At 35.4% G+C, this 18,035-nt stretch overlaps 2 protein-coding genes and 1 pseudogene across 6 annotated transcripts in view; 2 read left to right on the top strand and 1 right to left on the bottom strand.

Annotated features, from left to right (window-relative positions):
• Nucleotides 1–2,189: 2,189 nt before the first annotated feature.
• Nucleotides 2,190–4,877, top strand: LOC306877387 (prostaglandin reductase 1-like; annotated as a pseudogene). Its single transcript has 4 exons — nt 2,190–2,421; nt 2,518–2,577; nt 4,273–4,452; nt 4,561–4,877. The product of its transcript is annotated as a prostaglandin reductase 1-like (transcript).
• A 3,072-nt stretch (nt 4,878–7,949) lies between these two features.
• On the top strand, nt 7,950–11,204 carry LOC306870814 (thioredoxin-like). The gene is made up of 5 exons (XM_079418242.1): nt 7,950–8,066; nt 9,212–9,316; nt 9,790–9,855; nt 10,733–10,798; nt 10,919–11,204. The coding sequence occupies exons 1-5, from the start codon at nt 8,043–8,045 to the stop codon at nt 10,979–10,981; spliced, it is 324 nt and encodes a 107-aa protein (XP_079274368.1). The 5' UTR covers nt 7,950–8,042; the 3' UTR covers nt 10,982–11,204.
• A 7-nt stretch (nt 11,205–11,211) lies between these two features.
• The window catches only part of LOC306870790 (sushi, von Willebrand factor type A, EGF and pentraxin domain-containing protein 1), a 71,207-nt gene continuing 64,383 nt past the window's right edge, over nt 11,212–18,035 (bottom strand). For 2 of the 4 annotated variants that reach the window (XM_079418205.1, XM_079418207.1), the window contains 3 exons: nt 16,616–16,711; nt 12,464–12,557; nt 11,288–11,661 (listed from right to left, as the gene is read on the bottom strand). In XM_079418205.1, coding sequence (XP_079274331.1) covers nt 11,631–11,661; nt 12,464–12,557; nt 16,616–16,711 — 221 coding nt within the window. In that variant the 3' untranslated portion in view covers nt 11,288–11,630. Of the gene's footprint in view, nt 11,662–12,463; nt 12,558–16,138; nt 16,235–16,615; nt 16,712–18,035 lie in introns of all 4 variants that reach the window. The other 2 variants (XM_079418204.1, XM_079418206.1) reach the window with 2 other exon arrangements.

Below are 18,035 nucleotides of genomic sequence, written 5' to 3'. Positions count from 1 at the left end.
AACTTTAAATTGTACTCAAGTATTAAAGTAGAAGTAGTTTTTTTTTTTTGACAGACATACAGAAGTTTGGTTAAAGGGAGAAAACGAAACAAAATGCAATTGCACAGGTCAAACACACACTGTATATCTAGTGCAGCGATAACAATTAAAATGCAACACGGCGGAACACACACACACACACAAAAATTGCAGGGAAAGGGATTAAAAGGAAACTCCATCCTTTTCACCCTCATGCCATCCTATATATATATATATATATATATATATATGAATGAATGATGCATTTATATAGCGCTTTGTGTATTGCTGTGCACCCAAAGCGCTTTACAATCATGTAGGGGGTCGCTCCTCAACCACCACCCGTGTGCAGCATCCACCTGGATGATGCGACGGCAGCCACAGTACAACGGTGCCAGTGCGCTCACCACACACCAGCCACACATATATATATATATATATGACTTTTATTTATCAGATGAACACAAACTAAGATCTAAATCATCTCTCTTCTTATAAGACAAGTATGGGACGTCCAAAAATGACACTTCAAAAACTGCACAAAGTGAATATGACAGTAGCTCATACAACCCCTGTTAATGAATCAATATTTTAAACTTGACCGTCGTGTTCACTTTGTGTGGTTTCTGAAGTGGTTCTGTCCCCTACACGGACTAAAAATCTTTGGGACGACATGAGAATCTTAATTTTTGGGTGAACTATCACTTTTATTAACAATGTGATGCAGAGGTTAGAAACATATTGATTTGAAAGGCCACTTTTTTTGTGTGTTGTCTACGTCACTGTCTTAAAGGATAATTAATCTTTTAATTGGGGCATTTTTATTTGGGTTTTTCTCAGCAAATATTGCTACATAATTATTAGTGACTAATATGAATTAATGAGCAAATCGTGTAATTATTATGATTAAAAAATATTAATTGAGAGTCCAAATTCCTACTCAATGTGTCATATAATGACAATGTATATACAACTTATCCATTACCTGGTAAGAACATGAATTAATTATTAATAAAGTGGCATGCATTTAATAATCTGAATTAAAATGATAATTTACACGCAATACGTTATTATTGCATACTGTTTTATAAAGTAATACAATACTGAAGTGCAGATAATTGCCACTATTTTGCAACAAGTAGTATAAATAGCAGAAAATCCTGCTATTTTAACAGTGTAAATATAATCTATAGCTATTTGCACTTAGTGTTAATAACATATCGCTAAAAATACTGCTATTTTCACTTAGTGTAGATAGAATCCATTGCTTAATTTTTTAAATCAATAAACAAATAATAATTTAAAAATAATAATAATTCTCTGATATTGCTACAAATAGCAACAAATAAGAAAATAAAATCTATTTTCATCCTCAAACTAACAATGTTGAAGTTTACCACTCACAGGGTGTATTCACACCAGGAAAGTCCGCTAGTTCAGTTGCTTGGGTCTGGACAAAATACAATGTTGATTTTTTGGAACCAGACCGAGACCACCTCTTCAGCTGGGTCTCGGTACAGTTGTTTGGTCCGCACACGAGTGTGATTGCTGTATTCTCACCCTCCCAAAAGATCTGCACCAACTTGAGTTTGATTCCATCTAACCAAACAAGACACCTTAATTCATAATGTTTGAATGTCTGTTGTATAAAATTCACAACAGTCCTGAAAATTGTAACATTTAACATTAAGAATAAATCTGCACTGGATGTCAGATAAACCCTGCATACTGTACAGCGGCTGGGATTGAGGACCCTGCACATTTTATGACAAAGCCAATTGAGATCACGTCTCGCTTATCTAACAAACCTGATAACATCCACAATGTGCGGTGCCAGGGTGCCTGGTGTGAAACCTCCTCTCCTAGAAGATTGTTTATAACATTAAGAACAAATGTTTTGTTATTAATATTTAATGCAGATAATACAATTTAAATATTGAAAGTCCAAGGTAAACAATTTTCAGTGTGCAGTGCAGGTGAGATATACTGTACCTCATCCATAAATATCAGTACAGAGGTTATATGAATCTGCAACATCATTTATGTCAATAAAGATGTTTTGTTATGCAAGAGTGTTCATTGTCATCACTACAATAAAAGCAAGCTCTGTTCTCTCTCAGAACAACTTCCAGTTTGAAGAGCTCTGACTGTGCAGCTTCTGACATACAATCATGGTTAAGGCAAAGACGTGGATCCTCAAAAAACACTTGTGAGGGCTTTCCTAAGGAAAGTAACTTTGAACTGAGTGAAGAAGTTCTGCCAGAGCTTCAAGATGGAGGTATGGATAATTCATATAGTTGTCTTTTTGAATGCCTTTGCTACGCCTCACTTGTTTATCGTAATTATTTTTGCTTCAGACGTGCTTGTGGAGGAAGTCTATTTAAGCGTTGATCCATATATGAGGTAAAGTTGTCTTTACAGTCTTAATCAGAAGAACATCTCTCTATTTAATGTGGCGTGTCTAGCCAATATTTTAAATGTCCCTTTTTGATTTTGTAGATCTCTGAGTAAAATGTGGATAAAAGAGGGGGATGTTCAATATGGAACTCAGTTGGCAAAGTAAGGAAACTAACAATTATTACTAAGCCTATGTATATTGTAATGTATAATATTGTTACATTTTATTTACACCTTTTGTTATTCACATGCTGTAGATTCATTTTACTTAGCAGAACGTTTACAGAAACAAAAAAGCATGCTCAGTGGTGAAAAGGGAATTAAATCTTATCCAAGTAATCATAGAATGTTGAATAATTTGAAATATGGTATCGGAAAATGTCTTGGCTACTGAATCTGTTGCTCGAGCGGTTCAGCTACTCATCAATGTGGTTTAAGTTGCATCAACTGATGAAGACACTTCCACTTAAATGAGTGCAAAAACATCTTTAGCAACAGAGAAAGAGTTTACATAGATAAACTGTAGACTTTTTAGATAATTTGCATGTTTATACAATTGCATTAGTAAGTTAAACCACAAAGTTGCATCTACGTGAGGAAACAGGGGGCTGTTCCATAAACCAAGATTAGAGTATAAGCCAGGCTTATTTCGGTTAGTCAGGCTTATTTTTGGTAGATTCGGTTTCATAAATCAAACTTAAAAAAGTTCAAACTCAGTTACCCCGGCAATTTATGCTGGCAAACTAACCTGGTCCGGAGCAGGCTAACTGTCAGGCTAAGCTGAGCTCCTCTAACTCTGACCAATAGGAACGCATCCATATTACCACTGACTCTCTCACATACAGTCAGTTTAATTTATTATCGGTCCAAAAATAAAAGTATACAGAAAATACACCTTAAATAATCAAATAAAAAAAAAAATAGGCTACAACCAACTGTATTTAATGTATTGTGCCCAAAATGTAGGCGAATGACATTTTAACATAGTTAAATCAGAAGTTGATCAGAAGTTTCTAGCCATGCAGCCTTTCTCTCTGAATTTATGACAGCTGTACCTTTTATGGTTATTAGAACATTAAAACATTACAATCTAAAATGTCTCTTTAAAGCATTAAAGCATAAAAACACAATCAAAAGTTAAAATCACTGAATTAAAAATGTAAATTTATAATAGAAATCAGAGTACATTTTAACTGATAAGAGGAACACATAACTCATTTGAGCTAGTGATTAACAGTTGCTGCTATCATAAAAATACACTTATATGTAGTAAAATTCTATGTGTCACATTTAATGTCCAACAACAAATATTTTAGCAGAATGTATATTTTATTCAGAATTCTTGCGCTAGTATTCTATTCTGCTCTGTGTGTGTAGCGCGCATGCGCGCCGCGGCGCTCGTTCTCTCGCATAAGCCCCGCCCACTCCTGACAGCTAAATGGATATATTTGCATGGCTTTCTGACATTTACAGATGTAAAAAATATACCTGTGACGTATCAGTTATGCACTGAGGAAAACACAATGTTTCAAATGCGTTAAACAGCACAAATATTCGCTGTTTGCTATGGTGGATCGATTTGATCCATGATCGACATTAAGGGCTGCTTCAGATTAAGCGTGTACGTCACATTATCCTGACTCACTGAACCTGGATAGCATTAGTCAGATTGCGTGAACTTGAATTGTCGTTTATGGAACCGCTTTAGTCCCGATTGATTTGTTAGGTTATTTCAAGTCAGGTTTTGGACTTTAATCCCCGCTTTTCTTAGCATCTTTTATGGAACAGCCCCCAGGTCTGTTCATAACAAAAAACATTTCATATCACTAAATAAATATCTTAACTCATGTCTGGCAGGGTAGTGAAGAGCAAGGACCCTGCATTTCCTGAGGGATGTTACGTGGTTGCTAATTGTGGATGGAGGACACACACTGTAACCAAAGCAAAGGGTCCAGCCGGGCCCATCTTGGCTCGTATAGTATCTGAATGGCCCAGTGATATTTCAGTGTCCTTGGCTCTTGGGGATGCCTGGGTAACGTAATTACGACTGCTATAAATGATGGCAGTGGCAATTCTTTTCTTTTTTAAAAAATAAAATTAAAATATCAGGTATGTTTTCTAAATCCTGTCTCTTTTATCCTCTAGTTTAACTGCTCTGTGGTCTGGAAGAGGTGTGCAAGATACAGCCCGGTGAGACGATTCTGGTGAGCGCAGCAGCAGGTGCTGTAGGTGCGATGGTGGGGCAAATCTGCAAGATCAAAGGTTGCAAGGTTGTGGGTTCAGCAGGAGGTGATGACAAGGTGGCATACCTGAAAGAGCTGGGCTTTGATCAGGCCTTCAACTACAAGAATGTCTCCTCACTGGAGGAAGTGCTAAAGAACGCTTCACCTGAAGGATACGGCTGCTACTTTGAGAGTGTAATTGACATTATATGTGTATTTTTGTCTAAAATAAGTCACTGAAATAAGACCATAAATCACATACAGAACAATTGTTCACAAGACTTTTGAGAACCGGATCTTGTAGTCTAGAATTTTTGCTTCAAAATTATGTGAAAATCATCTTGTTTATTTGCTCACAGAAAACAATACATTGATTTAAATTTTTAAAGACATGTTTTGTGATCTAAAGCCAATATGCGAGGGAGTGGTAATGGGCTTGAATATTAAGTGATTTTCACCTGAGAGACAAAGGGCCCTCCCCTAAAGCTGCTAATGGCCCATCAGTGTGACTGAGGCAGGTAAGAGAGTGTGAGGCGACTGAAAAAATGGGGTTTTTAAATTATTTGTATTTTATTTACAACACAGTATAATCAAAACATACATAATGAAGGTCAAAGACACATTATTGTGCACACTGATCTAACCACAGAGATGTGAACAGACTTTGACTCGTTCCTGCAACAGATTCTGTTCAACAAGTGAAACAAATAAATCATACCTGATATTTACGTGTTATTTAAGTGTTTCTGCTACTTTCCATGGATGCAAGAAGAAACTGTTGAACTTCTGATGTTGGTGCAGCGAGGAAAACAGTTTGAAGAGACTGAAAGTCAGCAGGATTCATCATCTGTGGTGCAGATATCTGATTCAATAAAATACAAACAACCAAAAAAAGATAAAAAACATTTGTGAGCATGTTTATATCAGGAGCATCTATATATATATATATTTATATAGGTTTTGTAGTCATAGACTCATTCATGCTTTGTATTATCGTAAAAAACGACATTTTATTTTTGAGAAACTAATTATTATTGTTTAGCATGCTATTAAAATCAATTTTTGAACAGAGTAGGCTATTTAAACATGTTCTAAACATACTTAGACTCGTAGCATTCATCATGTTACAATGTACTCTCATATTACTTTTGTTTTATAAAGAGCATGAAAACATACTGGCGCTGTAAGAAATTTAAATACAATGAATTGCCCATCATATTCAAAATGTTTTATTGGATTTCAAACATTTTAGTCAGGAATTATAGTTTGGGGAAAACCCAACTATGATTTTGTAGTCATATAGCCATCTTGAACATCATGTATGATTTTATAGTAAATAAAAGATATGATTCTGCACGTATGCTTTGTACTATAAAAAGATTAACTTTGCACTACAAAAAATATATTTTATATCTGAGATCTAATTGTTATCGTTTAGCACATTATTAAAATATATTTGTGAACAGATTATTAATAATAAACATGGTTTAAACATTCTTAGATGCGTAGCATTCATCGCGTTGTAGTTTGGGAACAACCCAACTAGTAATGTGTTCAAGTTTATGTCACAATAACACTTTAACTAATGCAAAACATAAACATTACTTACTCAGATCGATCTTCTCTACTTGATGAACTCTTGCTGTTATTTGAGGGAAATCCAGTCTTTACTCAGCGCGTCTTCTTCCAGAAACTAACAGTATAGCAGCGATGAACAGTTTCCGGTTGCTTTGTTTATGTTTGGGCGTCTCCACGCGCGCGCGGGTCACGTGGTTACTTACATGTGAACAGGAGGGGGCGGGATCTCATTAGAAATAATGAGTTAGACGGGACAGACTGAACATCGTGTTGGTTTCATACGGATTACTTCATCACAGAATATTTGTTTTCGATATGACTTACACTTCATTTAAAGTAGATACTTCAAGCTTTCTATAGAGATAACTCTCATGTTTCTGTGTTGAGTATTCGCTGAGTTACACTTCATTTTAGTGACGCATTTCTGAAAACAGATCGCAGAGACGGAGAAGACAGAGAGCGCACCCTGTTTGTTTTCTTTATTCTTAAAAATCACAAAGTTTAGTTGTTATTATGAGTGAATACAAATAAAAGTAGACCCCTTACAGATTCGATGTGTATTGCTCTTATCTGAACGATCAAAAATGGCAGAGTAATTCAAGCTCATTTCTGCCTTATCAGGAAAATCTGCCCCAAAACGCATATTCGCGTTTGTCGGGCTCAGAGGGTGAATATTGTTCATTATTTCTGTCATTTTTTCTGTCCTTTTTTGTCATTCTTCTGGGTTCTAGAATTTAAAAAAATGTAAAAAGCGAAAAGATTGTATTGCTACGTCACAAACAACTCTAAAGAAACATAGAATCTACTTAAATGGCTGAAAAAGAAGAAGAGATGATTCAGAACATGTCAGCTGCTATGTCACCACTCCGACATGCAGATATTTTTAGTTACTCTTCACAGGATTCAGTTAGTTATAATGAATTTGCATGTTGTTGTTGAGGCTAAACCTCTCAATGTAGCCTACTTTAGAAACTTGTTTGAAATATTTCATGATTCCAGGTATCTCTGTAATTAAAGGTTGTGAAATAGACACAAAATCGCAGTAAAACGTGTTCGTTCATGAGCAGACATCTTCAGTTAGTGTCTAGCACAAAATAATGTAAATCGAATGCTTAACAGAGAAGTAAAGTACATTAACATTGAGTAAAAAATAAATTGATGATTGCATTTTACAGCCACTAGAGGACAGGGTTAAACAACAACTGGACATTAATTAAAGACAACGTTTTATTAGGGACTGCATGCATTAATTAATGATTTATTACAGACGTGTGCTTTCAAGATAAGGATATTTAATACAGGTTGTCTTAAGGACTGGCTTGTTTAACAATGAATAACCTATACAAAAGAGGGTACGAGTCACAGTGATTTGTATAGTAGTGAGTGTGACAAAAGAAAAATCCAAAAGAGCTTAATTTTGATTTGGACTTTTGCTTGTTTAATAGGTTGAAACGATTGCTGTTGTAATTATTTTTGTATCTCTCTGGTTTTATTACCTTAGCTATTTGCCCATTAGGTAAGATTAGTGTTTCAGCTGCTTTCATGCGTATAGGCTACAGTTTTCTTCTGTGATAATACAGTTTGTATATCTAAAAACGTATTTCGCATTTACTGAGCTTTATCTGCTGATTATATATATTTGGAGGGTGTAGTGGTAGGCGGGGTTACAGAACCAGTGGTAGGCGGGGTTACAGAACCTCATAATTCCATGATTGGTCCGTTGTCTTCTTAGAAGGCGGGGCTGCGGCGCTGCTACTCTTGACTGTCAATGAAGCAGGAGCTTTCAGAAGAAGTTACACAGTACACAAGTAGAAGACAGACATCAAAATGATTATCATAATTGAGGATAAGGTATGTATATAACACCAATATTTTATCTGCTACCTTGACTTTGACTGTTAACTCTTTATAGGTAATGTATTATGTTTGACTTCTGATGTCTATGAAAAATGTAGGCTATTCGAATAGGTTTATAGCTTTAATACAATTAAGTTTTTTATGTAGATAAAAATAAGCTGTTTGCACACAAGAACGTATTGGTTTCTATTCTAAAGAACCTCAAATCAGAGTACAGTAAAGTAGAAAACGATAAGTGCATTTGTTTGCAGTTACTTACTTTAAACAGGAAATAAAACGTACGATTTAATAAGTGGCTGTTAGTTAGAAAGTGTTTCCTTGTGCAAACACCTGCAGTTGTGATGGGAGATCTGAATCAAACCGGTTCTTTCAAACAGTTTATTTCAGAAACTGATTCAGTGATTATTTTGTCACGGCACAGTCTCTGGTATAAAGTCTGAAATATGCTTAGAAATCCATCTGTTGCCATTTTACTCAAATGTTTTAAAACGTTACAATAAAGCCACGTGGAGGGTGCTTTTGTAATTTATTGTGTTTATTTAAGCTATACTTCACCTTATATTTAATTAAATCTAAATATAATTGCTATATATTTATAAAATTAAATAATTTTCATGAACTAATCTTCCAGACCTGTTTGTCAATAGGTTAATTAAAAATCAGACTCCATCGGTAGTACAGCTCCTTCTGAAGTGTTTTGGTTCTAGACATGCAAAATATGAGGATCAAACATTAATATACATGCAGTTCAAACATGATCTACATTAAATTGATTTATGATGCTACTTACAAAGTAGTAAAGGAATTTAAACAAATGCAATAAAATCCATCACCATTAAAATGTTGTATCAGATATTGATTTACCATAAAGTAGTAGGCCTACATGTCTGTTTTGCTTTCAGTGTAATTTCACTAAAAAGGATTTGAGCTGTATTTCAGTATCTCAAGTAGAAAGCGAAAGCTGTGTCACCCCTTTCTAGTCAGGCTCTAGTCTAGGCTCTTTTGTAAATATTTGAAAGTCTCAGTCACTCTGATTAAACCATAGCATTATGACTCTTTATCATCGCCCATTTCAGTGTACCTCAGCAGGAAGGAATGTGTCATGCCACACTGATCAACTTTTCCTCCTCTTTCTGCAGTCTGCCTTCGACAATGCTCTGAAAAATGCCGGGAACAAGTTAGTGGTGGTGGACTTCACAGCCACATGGTGCGGGCCCTGCCAGATGATCGCTCCAATCTTTAAAGTGAGCATTCATGCACTGCTGAATATTTCACTGCATCCGAGATACAGAGTGGCATCTGGAGCTGTCATGATTCTTCTGTAGAGGCCTCCGGAATCACCGGGAGTGGCTCTGTTGTTGTGCTGTGTCGGCAGGGAAGCTTCCTTAAGAATTAAAGCGTGAATCATTCACAGAATGCAAATGAAAGGAAAGGCAGTCCTGATAAAGAAAGAAGAGAGGAATAAAAGACAAAAGACTGCTGATTCATTCCTTATACAGTACATACATTAGACAATACATAGTCTACACTGAGATTTTGGTGTTGTTGACAACTAAGCACCAACCTCAGCCACATAGGCCTATGTAACCTACATAAAAACCATGTTTTGTAGTTGATCACTTTTACTTTTACTCAGTGCACACATACATTTGTACCTGGTTTAGACAACAAAAGCAAGCATATGCAAATTTCACAACCGCCTTTTTTCCCTCCACAGACGCTGTCTGAAAAACAAGAGAACGGAAATGTCGTATTTCTAAAGGTGGATGTGGACGATGCACAGGTTAGTCACCCGGTGTCTTTTTTCTCTGATGAATGCACTTGAAAGCTTAGACTTCTGAGCCAAATGAGCCTTTGTACATAGGTTCACCATCTGGGTTTTACTGTGTTACTTTCATTTGAATACTGGCCTCGCTATCTCCCTCCCTCCCATAGATGAGGATGTCTGGTGTAGTATCATGTATTTGGATACTCACAGACAGCCTAACCTTTTGTAAGCGACCCAAACACATTAGAACATCCCAGCACACCCGGTTGCTGTTCTCCTGATCGGCTTGCTGATAGTGTGTTATTTGATTCACGGGATAACGCTGAGAAAGGATATTGGCCGTCATTCAGTTTTATCAGAGGTAGACTGAGGTAGTGCCAGAATGGGACAATTGTGATGGTTGCCCATGTTGTTATGGTTACAAACACTAGCTATTATTACAATGCTGTGCTGCAAAGCAGATGGGGGACCGTGTGTGTATTCGAAAGCTGAATTCTTGATACATGTTTGCGACTTGTTGAAATGTCATGCTTTTTGCCTGACATTTAAATCGCAAGGTAAGGATGGCACATGTGAGCCAAGCGCTTGAAGGTTCTGATAACAGTGCACATATTCAGCTGACATTTTTGTGACTGATTTCAGGAATGGCACCAAGCATCATTTAAGTCAAGATGAAATGAATATGAAACATTTTTTTTTTTTTCTAAACATATCAGGGATTTTTTTTTATTTCGACAGCCTTCAAGTCCCGCTGTGGAGATAATTTCATCCTTCTCTAATAAAAGTGCTCAGACTGGCTAAGCAAAATGAAAACGCACTATTAAAGATGCTTATCACATAGACTGAATAAACCTATTCAGACCTGATCTCCACTCCCTCTCTCTCTCTTTAGGATGTGGCCACTTTCTGTGACATCAAATGTATGCCAACATTCCATTTCTACAAGAATGGAAAGAAGGTAAAACATCATCTTTAGAGGTTTTCTGTTCTATTTCCGTGATCTTTTGAAGAGCTTTTTTATTAACAGTTTAACCTGTTGTTGTGCTGTGCCTGATTCAGCTTTGTTTTTTTTTTTCAGATTGATGAATTTTCTGGATCAAATCACGCTAAGCTGGAGGAGAAGATCAATATGAATAAATGAAGAAAAACACACAAACCAACCACTGTAATAACTAATATCAATCTCAGCCTTTTAACTCACTCTAATTTTGTCTGCAACATTTATATCCTGTTTTATTTTAGTTTATATACGGAAACAGAAGACTTTTCGTTAAATATTTTGGCCCTCTATAACGGCTCTATCTCTAATGTATTATTTTTGGGGTTTGTATGAAATTAAAACATTAAAGGAAATGAGAAAAGTTTACTTTTACAGCGTCCTTGTATTGTGCTGGTTGTATCAAATTGTATACGTCAAATGTTTATTAGTCATATGAGACAAGCAAGTAAAACAATCTGAAAGTTTAATTGAGAATTCTTCATAATTAACTGTGGGAATGAGAATTACAGTTTGTTTTCATATAGTTGTGTTTTCAGTTTTAATAAAAACATGAAAATAATAGTTTATATACATGTACATTGGACAATCACATCAATATTTTTACACATCGTACAAGTTCATGTATATAGCAGCAGCATATATTTAATACTGTTTCATTTCTACATGAAAAAATACAGCTTTAATTTACAAAACCACTTAGGACTTTCTGAGGGAAAGAGAAAATGTGTTGTATACAAATCTCTGACATCACGCCATCTTGGTTCAACACATTCAGATTCAGCGTGGCACATTAAAAATTAAAGTATCCAGATCTTCTTTTTCTGAAAGACAATAATTAATAATCAAAGATCAGCTGAAGACCGTTCATTATTTTTGACCCGTATATTGCCACCATAACTAAATAAATTTCAAACATTTATGATAGCACTTGCTTGAGGCAATGGTCCATTTGCTTGTACAGTTCACATAGACCATGAAAAAGTATTTAAGCTCATTTGAATCTTAAATCGACCAAGTGTCCAGTATATCTAATTGTGAATCACTCTAACCTGCAACGAAGGCTGCAGCATCTAATGCCGGTATCAAGCCGACTAGCTGGAAACGCTAATAGCAAAAACTGTCAGATCAATAGTACTTTACTGAGAGACTGTATTTGCTCAAAATCCTGACATTGGTACTGAATCAGTGAAATAAAGATCAGTAAAAAAGGAAATTACTTAAAAGAATGAATCACAATAGAAATGGTATCCATTTCTTATCCCTCTGCTCACTCAATGATTGGATTGAAACCAGCTGCAGTGCTCTGGAAAATGTACGCTTACTGTGAGAGAGATCATGAAACTAGGTGTGTCTGAGGAATAAATTCACCTACTGGCACACACGGCAGAGTTCAGAGAAGACTGGTTCTTATCTGTATTTACTTTTAGTTTCCTTACTTGTCTTTCACAATCACCAGGAATCTCCCAGCTGAGTGATTAGTGCTCCTTGTAATATGCTGGGAAAGTGTTGAGGACTGTGGTTCATCAAATGTTTCAAAATCTTCTATGTAATGTGCTTGTATGCACATGCATATGTTAATAGGAGTACGTTACGTATACCTAGTTTACCTAGTGTGTGGCTTACCTAGAGCAGTCATATCCTCCCCATCCTTGACTGCAGTGACACCGGTTAGGTCGGATACACCGGCCTCCATTCAAACAGGGCATGGAACACACCGCTAAGAACACACATAAAAAAAATACTCTCATTAGCCAATATTCCAGTGCATTAATTATACAATAAAATCAATTGATTTAAAATTATTATTTTTTAAAAAGGATTAAAAATAGGATATATGAATGAAATAAAGTGCAATCAGTCGGATGTAGTACACTGCTCATTCAGTAAATGCACAGCTAAGCAGATGTTTTGAATCTGGATCTAAATGTGGTGGCTGTTTTAGCACATCTGATCACTTCTGGAAGCTGGTTCCATCTGCAGCCGGCACAATAGCAAAAAACGGACTCATCATTTTGAGTGGACCTTTTGTGTTTCTGACTTCTGATTGGATTATATTCAGTGAGCATATCTCCAATGTATTGAGGTCCTAGGCCACTGAGTGATTTATAAACAAGTAATAATACTTGTAGCAACACATTCTTCAATGCATTTTGCTGCTTTATATAATTAACTTGTATAATTTGTCTGTCTTTGTATGATTATCATGGTGTCTCTGTCTTATCGTTTGCTTAATGTATCTGAGCAACTCAGAAAGTAGGTTTGTTTGTCTTGGTGCTGGAGTTTTAAAGAAAAAGGAGAGGAACTACATTTGTTTTATTAACACACATTCACATAGTCTGTTTTGGCGCACAATCAGATGGGTTCTTAAAAGGGAACATTTAACCACCTTTAATTTCAGAGGAGTAAAGCAAGCATTTCCAGAATTCCTCTTTACCCTACAGACCTTTGTCCTGACACATGAATCAACACCGGTCGAGACAAAACACAAAGAGTCTGACCACAACAGCAGAATGAAAACCAGTAAGTAATCAGTAAAACCTGTAGAACAGACACTGCAAGTGACATACAGATAGTGTACTTGAGAATGCAAACCAAATCAAGTTTGCTTTAATGTATTAGAGCAACTCAGCAAGCAGGTTTGTTTGTCTTGGTGCTGGAGCTTAAAAGACCATTAAATGCATGTAGTTAAAGTCCTGCTGGTGGTGTTCTCAATAAATATAAAACCGTTTCATTGAGAAATGTAAAAATAAGATGTGTGTGGTATTGTGTGTTCTTGTTCTTTATAAGTCATTCATTCTGCAGATATTCATGGTATTGTGAAAGCAAATGCATCAATACACATCAGTATGTCAAAGAAAACCTTCTGTTTCAGCAGTTAAACAGTTCAAGTTAAACTAGACAAAAACAATATTTTAGACTTAAATGGTGACATAAAATCTGTTTAAATATATTTAATATATTAAACTTAATTTAAATTCAGGTTAATAATAAGCATACATTTTTTATATTTTATTGAAATATAGTGAATTTGTTATGGCAATGTTATAATATATTTGCTATAATACAAACTGTATGTTTTTAGATGCTGGTCATCATTTCTCTAAAATGTTTAATAATTGTTTTCACCTATTACATGTTTTGCATTTCACTTAAATATTCATGTGGTGTGACTTTTATATAAAATTTTTATATTCTATGTAGTCTGCCAATTATTAGGAGTTCATATATAAAACTAAATGCAGTATAATTAGAAAAGTATGGTGTACACACTACTCTTATGTAAACTGCCCCTATGTGTTTTCAATAATTGTGTTTTGCTTTACTGCTTGGGCTTCTGGGATCTACTGCATATCACTATTAGAGTCTGTTGTCACAGGTGTTGCCTGGCAACAATGTGAGGATGACATAGGATGACCCCGGGAGAATGAGCCCAGGCCCCTATCCCACCATGAGGTCCTTCTAGCTATAGTCACTCTAATCACTGCACTCCACCCTACTTCTAAACTCTTAAGATTAATTTGTGTAGCATGATGTCTTTAGTTAATGGTGAGATATTTCGCTAAATAACTTTTATAGTTGAACTAAGACATATCTTCAAGATCACAGATAGCTTGAGAGAAATGACAGATGTTCTCTAGACTTTATAAACTGGCTATAATTAAATGCTGTGAGGTTATCACTAATTGTGTTATTCGTCTCAACTTGTCAGGACTATATAAAGCAGGTGATGTTCCTACTTCCTCAAAGTTGTAGATTTGTTATTTAATTACTCTTACAATACTGACAACATAAGAGGCTGCTCTGACTAGTTAAAGGGATAGTTCTCCCAAAAATGAAAAACCTGTCATTAATTACTCACCCTCATGTCGTTCCAAACCCGTAAGACTAGGGATGCACAATACTGGATTTTTGCCGATATGCCGATATTTTTAAATCTAATTTTGGCCGATACCGATGCCGATATATTTCCTTTTGTTTGGAAACAACACCAAGTCTCTCCTGTGCAGAAATTATAAGAAAATTATTTTTAATTTTGGTTAGTTTTTTAACAAGAACTTGTTTATTAGAATTACATAAAAAATAATGAAGGTTTTTTTGACAGTACATTGAAGCTTTGAAAATAACTATAAATCCCCGCCCCCCAGAAAGATGCAGTGTTAACCCTAACATTTTATTTTAGGATTTAACAATTGTAGATGGTCTAAAACAAAAGAGTTGTAAAAATTCAGAAAATATTTTAGATCTCATGATTTGTTTAAAAAATAAAACATATTACACATTAATGAATAAATCAGTATATATAAAATTATTTAATTTACAAGAGTCATGTTTGTGATTTTTTTTTTTCATTTAAGCTATAGCTTCTGACTATTAAATCAAAACATATTTTACTTTTAATTTAATTAGAAGTAGGCCAACAGCGCCCCCTACAGATTAAATCTCCTTACCGACCGGGCGTTAGGACCTGGGGAGGTTGTCACTGCTGCCGCTACACGTGCTGTTACTGTTTACTCTATCACTCACCAAACATGTCATTCTGTACGTGCTTTCACAGATTAAGTGCAGCAATCTAAATCAGTGAATCTAAATCAACATTCAGACAAAACTTTGATTCAAGAATGAGCCACACTGCTGACGTGATCTAATCACTAGCACACCCTGAGCACATGTGAGTTAATGTATTATCGGCAAGACATATCGGCATAATTTTTCGTATCAGGCCGATGCCGATATTTACATTTAAAGCCATTATCGGCCAATTCCGATATCAGTCCGATAATATCGTGCATCCCTACGTAAGAGCTTCGTTTATCATCCGAACACAAATTAAGATATTTTTGATCAAATTCGAGAGCTTTCTGACCCTGCATAGACAGCAACGCAGCTAAAATGTTCCCAGGCCAAAAAACACAGTAAGGACATCGATAAAATAGTCCATGTGACATCAGTGGTTCAACCATAATTTTACGAAGCTACTTTTTGAGCTCAAAGAAAACAAAAATAACGACTTTATTCAACAATTCTTCTTCTTCGAGTTACTTCTGCCAGAGTACCACGACATATGCATGTGCATTCCTCTGCTCGTAAACATGTGTTTTCTATGTCAGCAGCATCACACATATGAACAAAGATGTTGTGAAGATGAACGAAGGTCTTATGGGTTTGGAACGACATGAGGGTGAATAATTAATGACAGAATTTTCATTATGAGTTTAACTAATCTGCTACTAATCAACATTTATGTAATACATTTTCTCGACGACTATCACAAGTCATTATACACAAACACACTCTTACCATTATGGCAGCGTGTGCCTGTCCATCCTGTTGGACATTCGCACTGGTATGGAGCTACACAACGTCCTCCATTGAGACATGGTAGGATGCAGATCGCTGCAGTAAAAAGCACATGCAGTATGAAACTGTGTGACTTTTGGGTTGAAAAGATAATAGAGAATAATCAGAATAATCTGAGTTAAATCCACTTTATAAAACTTCAGCATGAGACCAAAACGTTGTGGCACTTGGTCTCTTTCTATTTCCCAAACATTCATTCATAGACATTCACACCACACCCTGGTGATACAAATAAGCATTGCTTATTAACAGGTGACTGTTAATAAGCAATGCTTTTTAAGAAACCGTTGTGATGCATGCTGTTATTGACCCATGAAATGTTGCCTTAAGTAATGGACTGCTGTCATATAGAAACATTAATCATCTCTTTTTGTGAGTGTTGCTGCTTTTATCGTGCATGATTGTGTGTGTACTTACGCTCCTCACAAAATCGGCCCATCCATCCATCTGGACAGGAGCAAGTGTTTGGTCTTTGGCACACACCTCCGTTCTGACATTGGAGCCAACAGACAGCTGTACAAACACACAATACATGATTGATACAGTGATGAAAAAAGTAGCAGTACAATCACTCTCCTAACAGAATTTCTAAAGAACCACACAAAACATGCAGCATTCAAAGACAAACCAGATGTTAGATGTTAAGACCAGTGTGAAACTCCACTGATCAGAATTTGTTTCTACAAGCACCCAGACCAAACAAGCCAACGACTCCAAGACCGAAAGAGAGGCTGAGAAGGGCTTACAATGTAAAGTACAATGTTAAAAACATCACCATGCCAAAAATGAAAGCAAAATATCATGCCTTGTTTAAAAGAGTGACATTCACACCAAAGCCCATCTCTATAATCTCTGTGGGACAATACTGTTGTTCAGGGGCTATTATAAAACAATTTCTGGTAATGGATTGGTCAATCTAACATTCTATATGCTAAAATATGCAATAAATAACTTTAACTTATCTTTGACATTAAGTAACTGTTAGCTACATACTGCTGCATAGTGACATCATTTTGACATTGACATTTAATGACATCATTAAAATTATTGTAAAATTATTTAAAATGATTATAAAATTATATTTTATAAGGAGCTTGAGGCAGTATTATAATGGAAGGCAAAGTCTTATTCAAATTTTTGGGGTCCGTAAAATTTTATTCATGTACCAGTATTTAATTTACCAAACGTACCAGTTAAGACTCACATTGATATAACATTTATTTTTCAAACAAATTCAGCTCTTTTAAAGAATTCAAAGAATCCTGAAAAAATTGCATCACAGTTCCACAAAAAATATTAATCAGCACAACCATTTCTAACACCGATAATAAGAAATGTTTCTTAAGCACCCAACGGAAATCTTAAGAATGATTTCTGAAGGATCATGTGATAATGAATGGGTAATGAAAATTTAAAAACAAAAATATTTCACTAACATTACTGTTTTACTGTATTTTAAAAACCAAATAAAAGCACCCCTGAGGTCGGTTACATAAAAAGCTTAGACTAATCTTACAAATCAGTCATCTAATTAATTATTTAGAGACAGATCAGTCATCTTTTCTTTAGTCAATTTTTTAATTCAGTTACATAAAAACGTGGAATAGTCTAAGTCGAATCCAAAAAAAATAAGACTGCTACTGACTAATTCTTAAGAAACTGTCGTAATATTTAAGTTTAGGCAACTGGCCTCTGATAAGCATAAAACATTTTTCAATAAATAAAAAATAGTTTTTACTAATAATCCATTTACAATATTTACAAAAAGGGCATGGAACTTTGGAAATTTGTGTGAATAAGTTTAATGAAACTCGACACTAAAAATGTGCAAATGTGG

This window comes from Barbus barbus (genome assembly GCF_936440315.1).
Source record: "Barbus barbus genome assembly, chromosome: 1".
NCBI lineage: Eukaryota > Metazoa > Chordata > Actinopteri > Cypriniformes > Cyprinidae > Barbus > Barbus barbus.
This window is presented reverse-complemented; position numbering and strand designations above follow the sequence as displayed.

What these genes read in the sequence shown, in the direction of transcription:
- LOC306870814 (XM_079418242.1), top strand. Translation starts at nt 8,043, where the DNA reads ATGATTATCATAATTGAGGATAAG. An exon ending in TTATCATAATTGAGGATAAG is followed by an intron (nt 8,067 to 9,211) that starts GTATGTATATAA and finishes CTCTTTCTGCAG; the next exon opens with TCTGCCTTCGACAATGCTCT. An exon ending in TGGATGTGGACGATGCACAG is followed by an intron (nt 9,856 to 10,732) that starts GTTAGTCACCCG and finishes CTCTCTCTTTAG; the next exon opens with GATGTGGCCACTTTCTGTGA.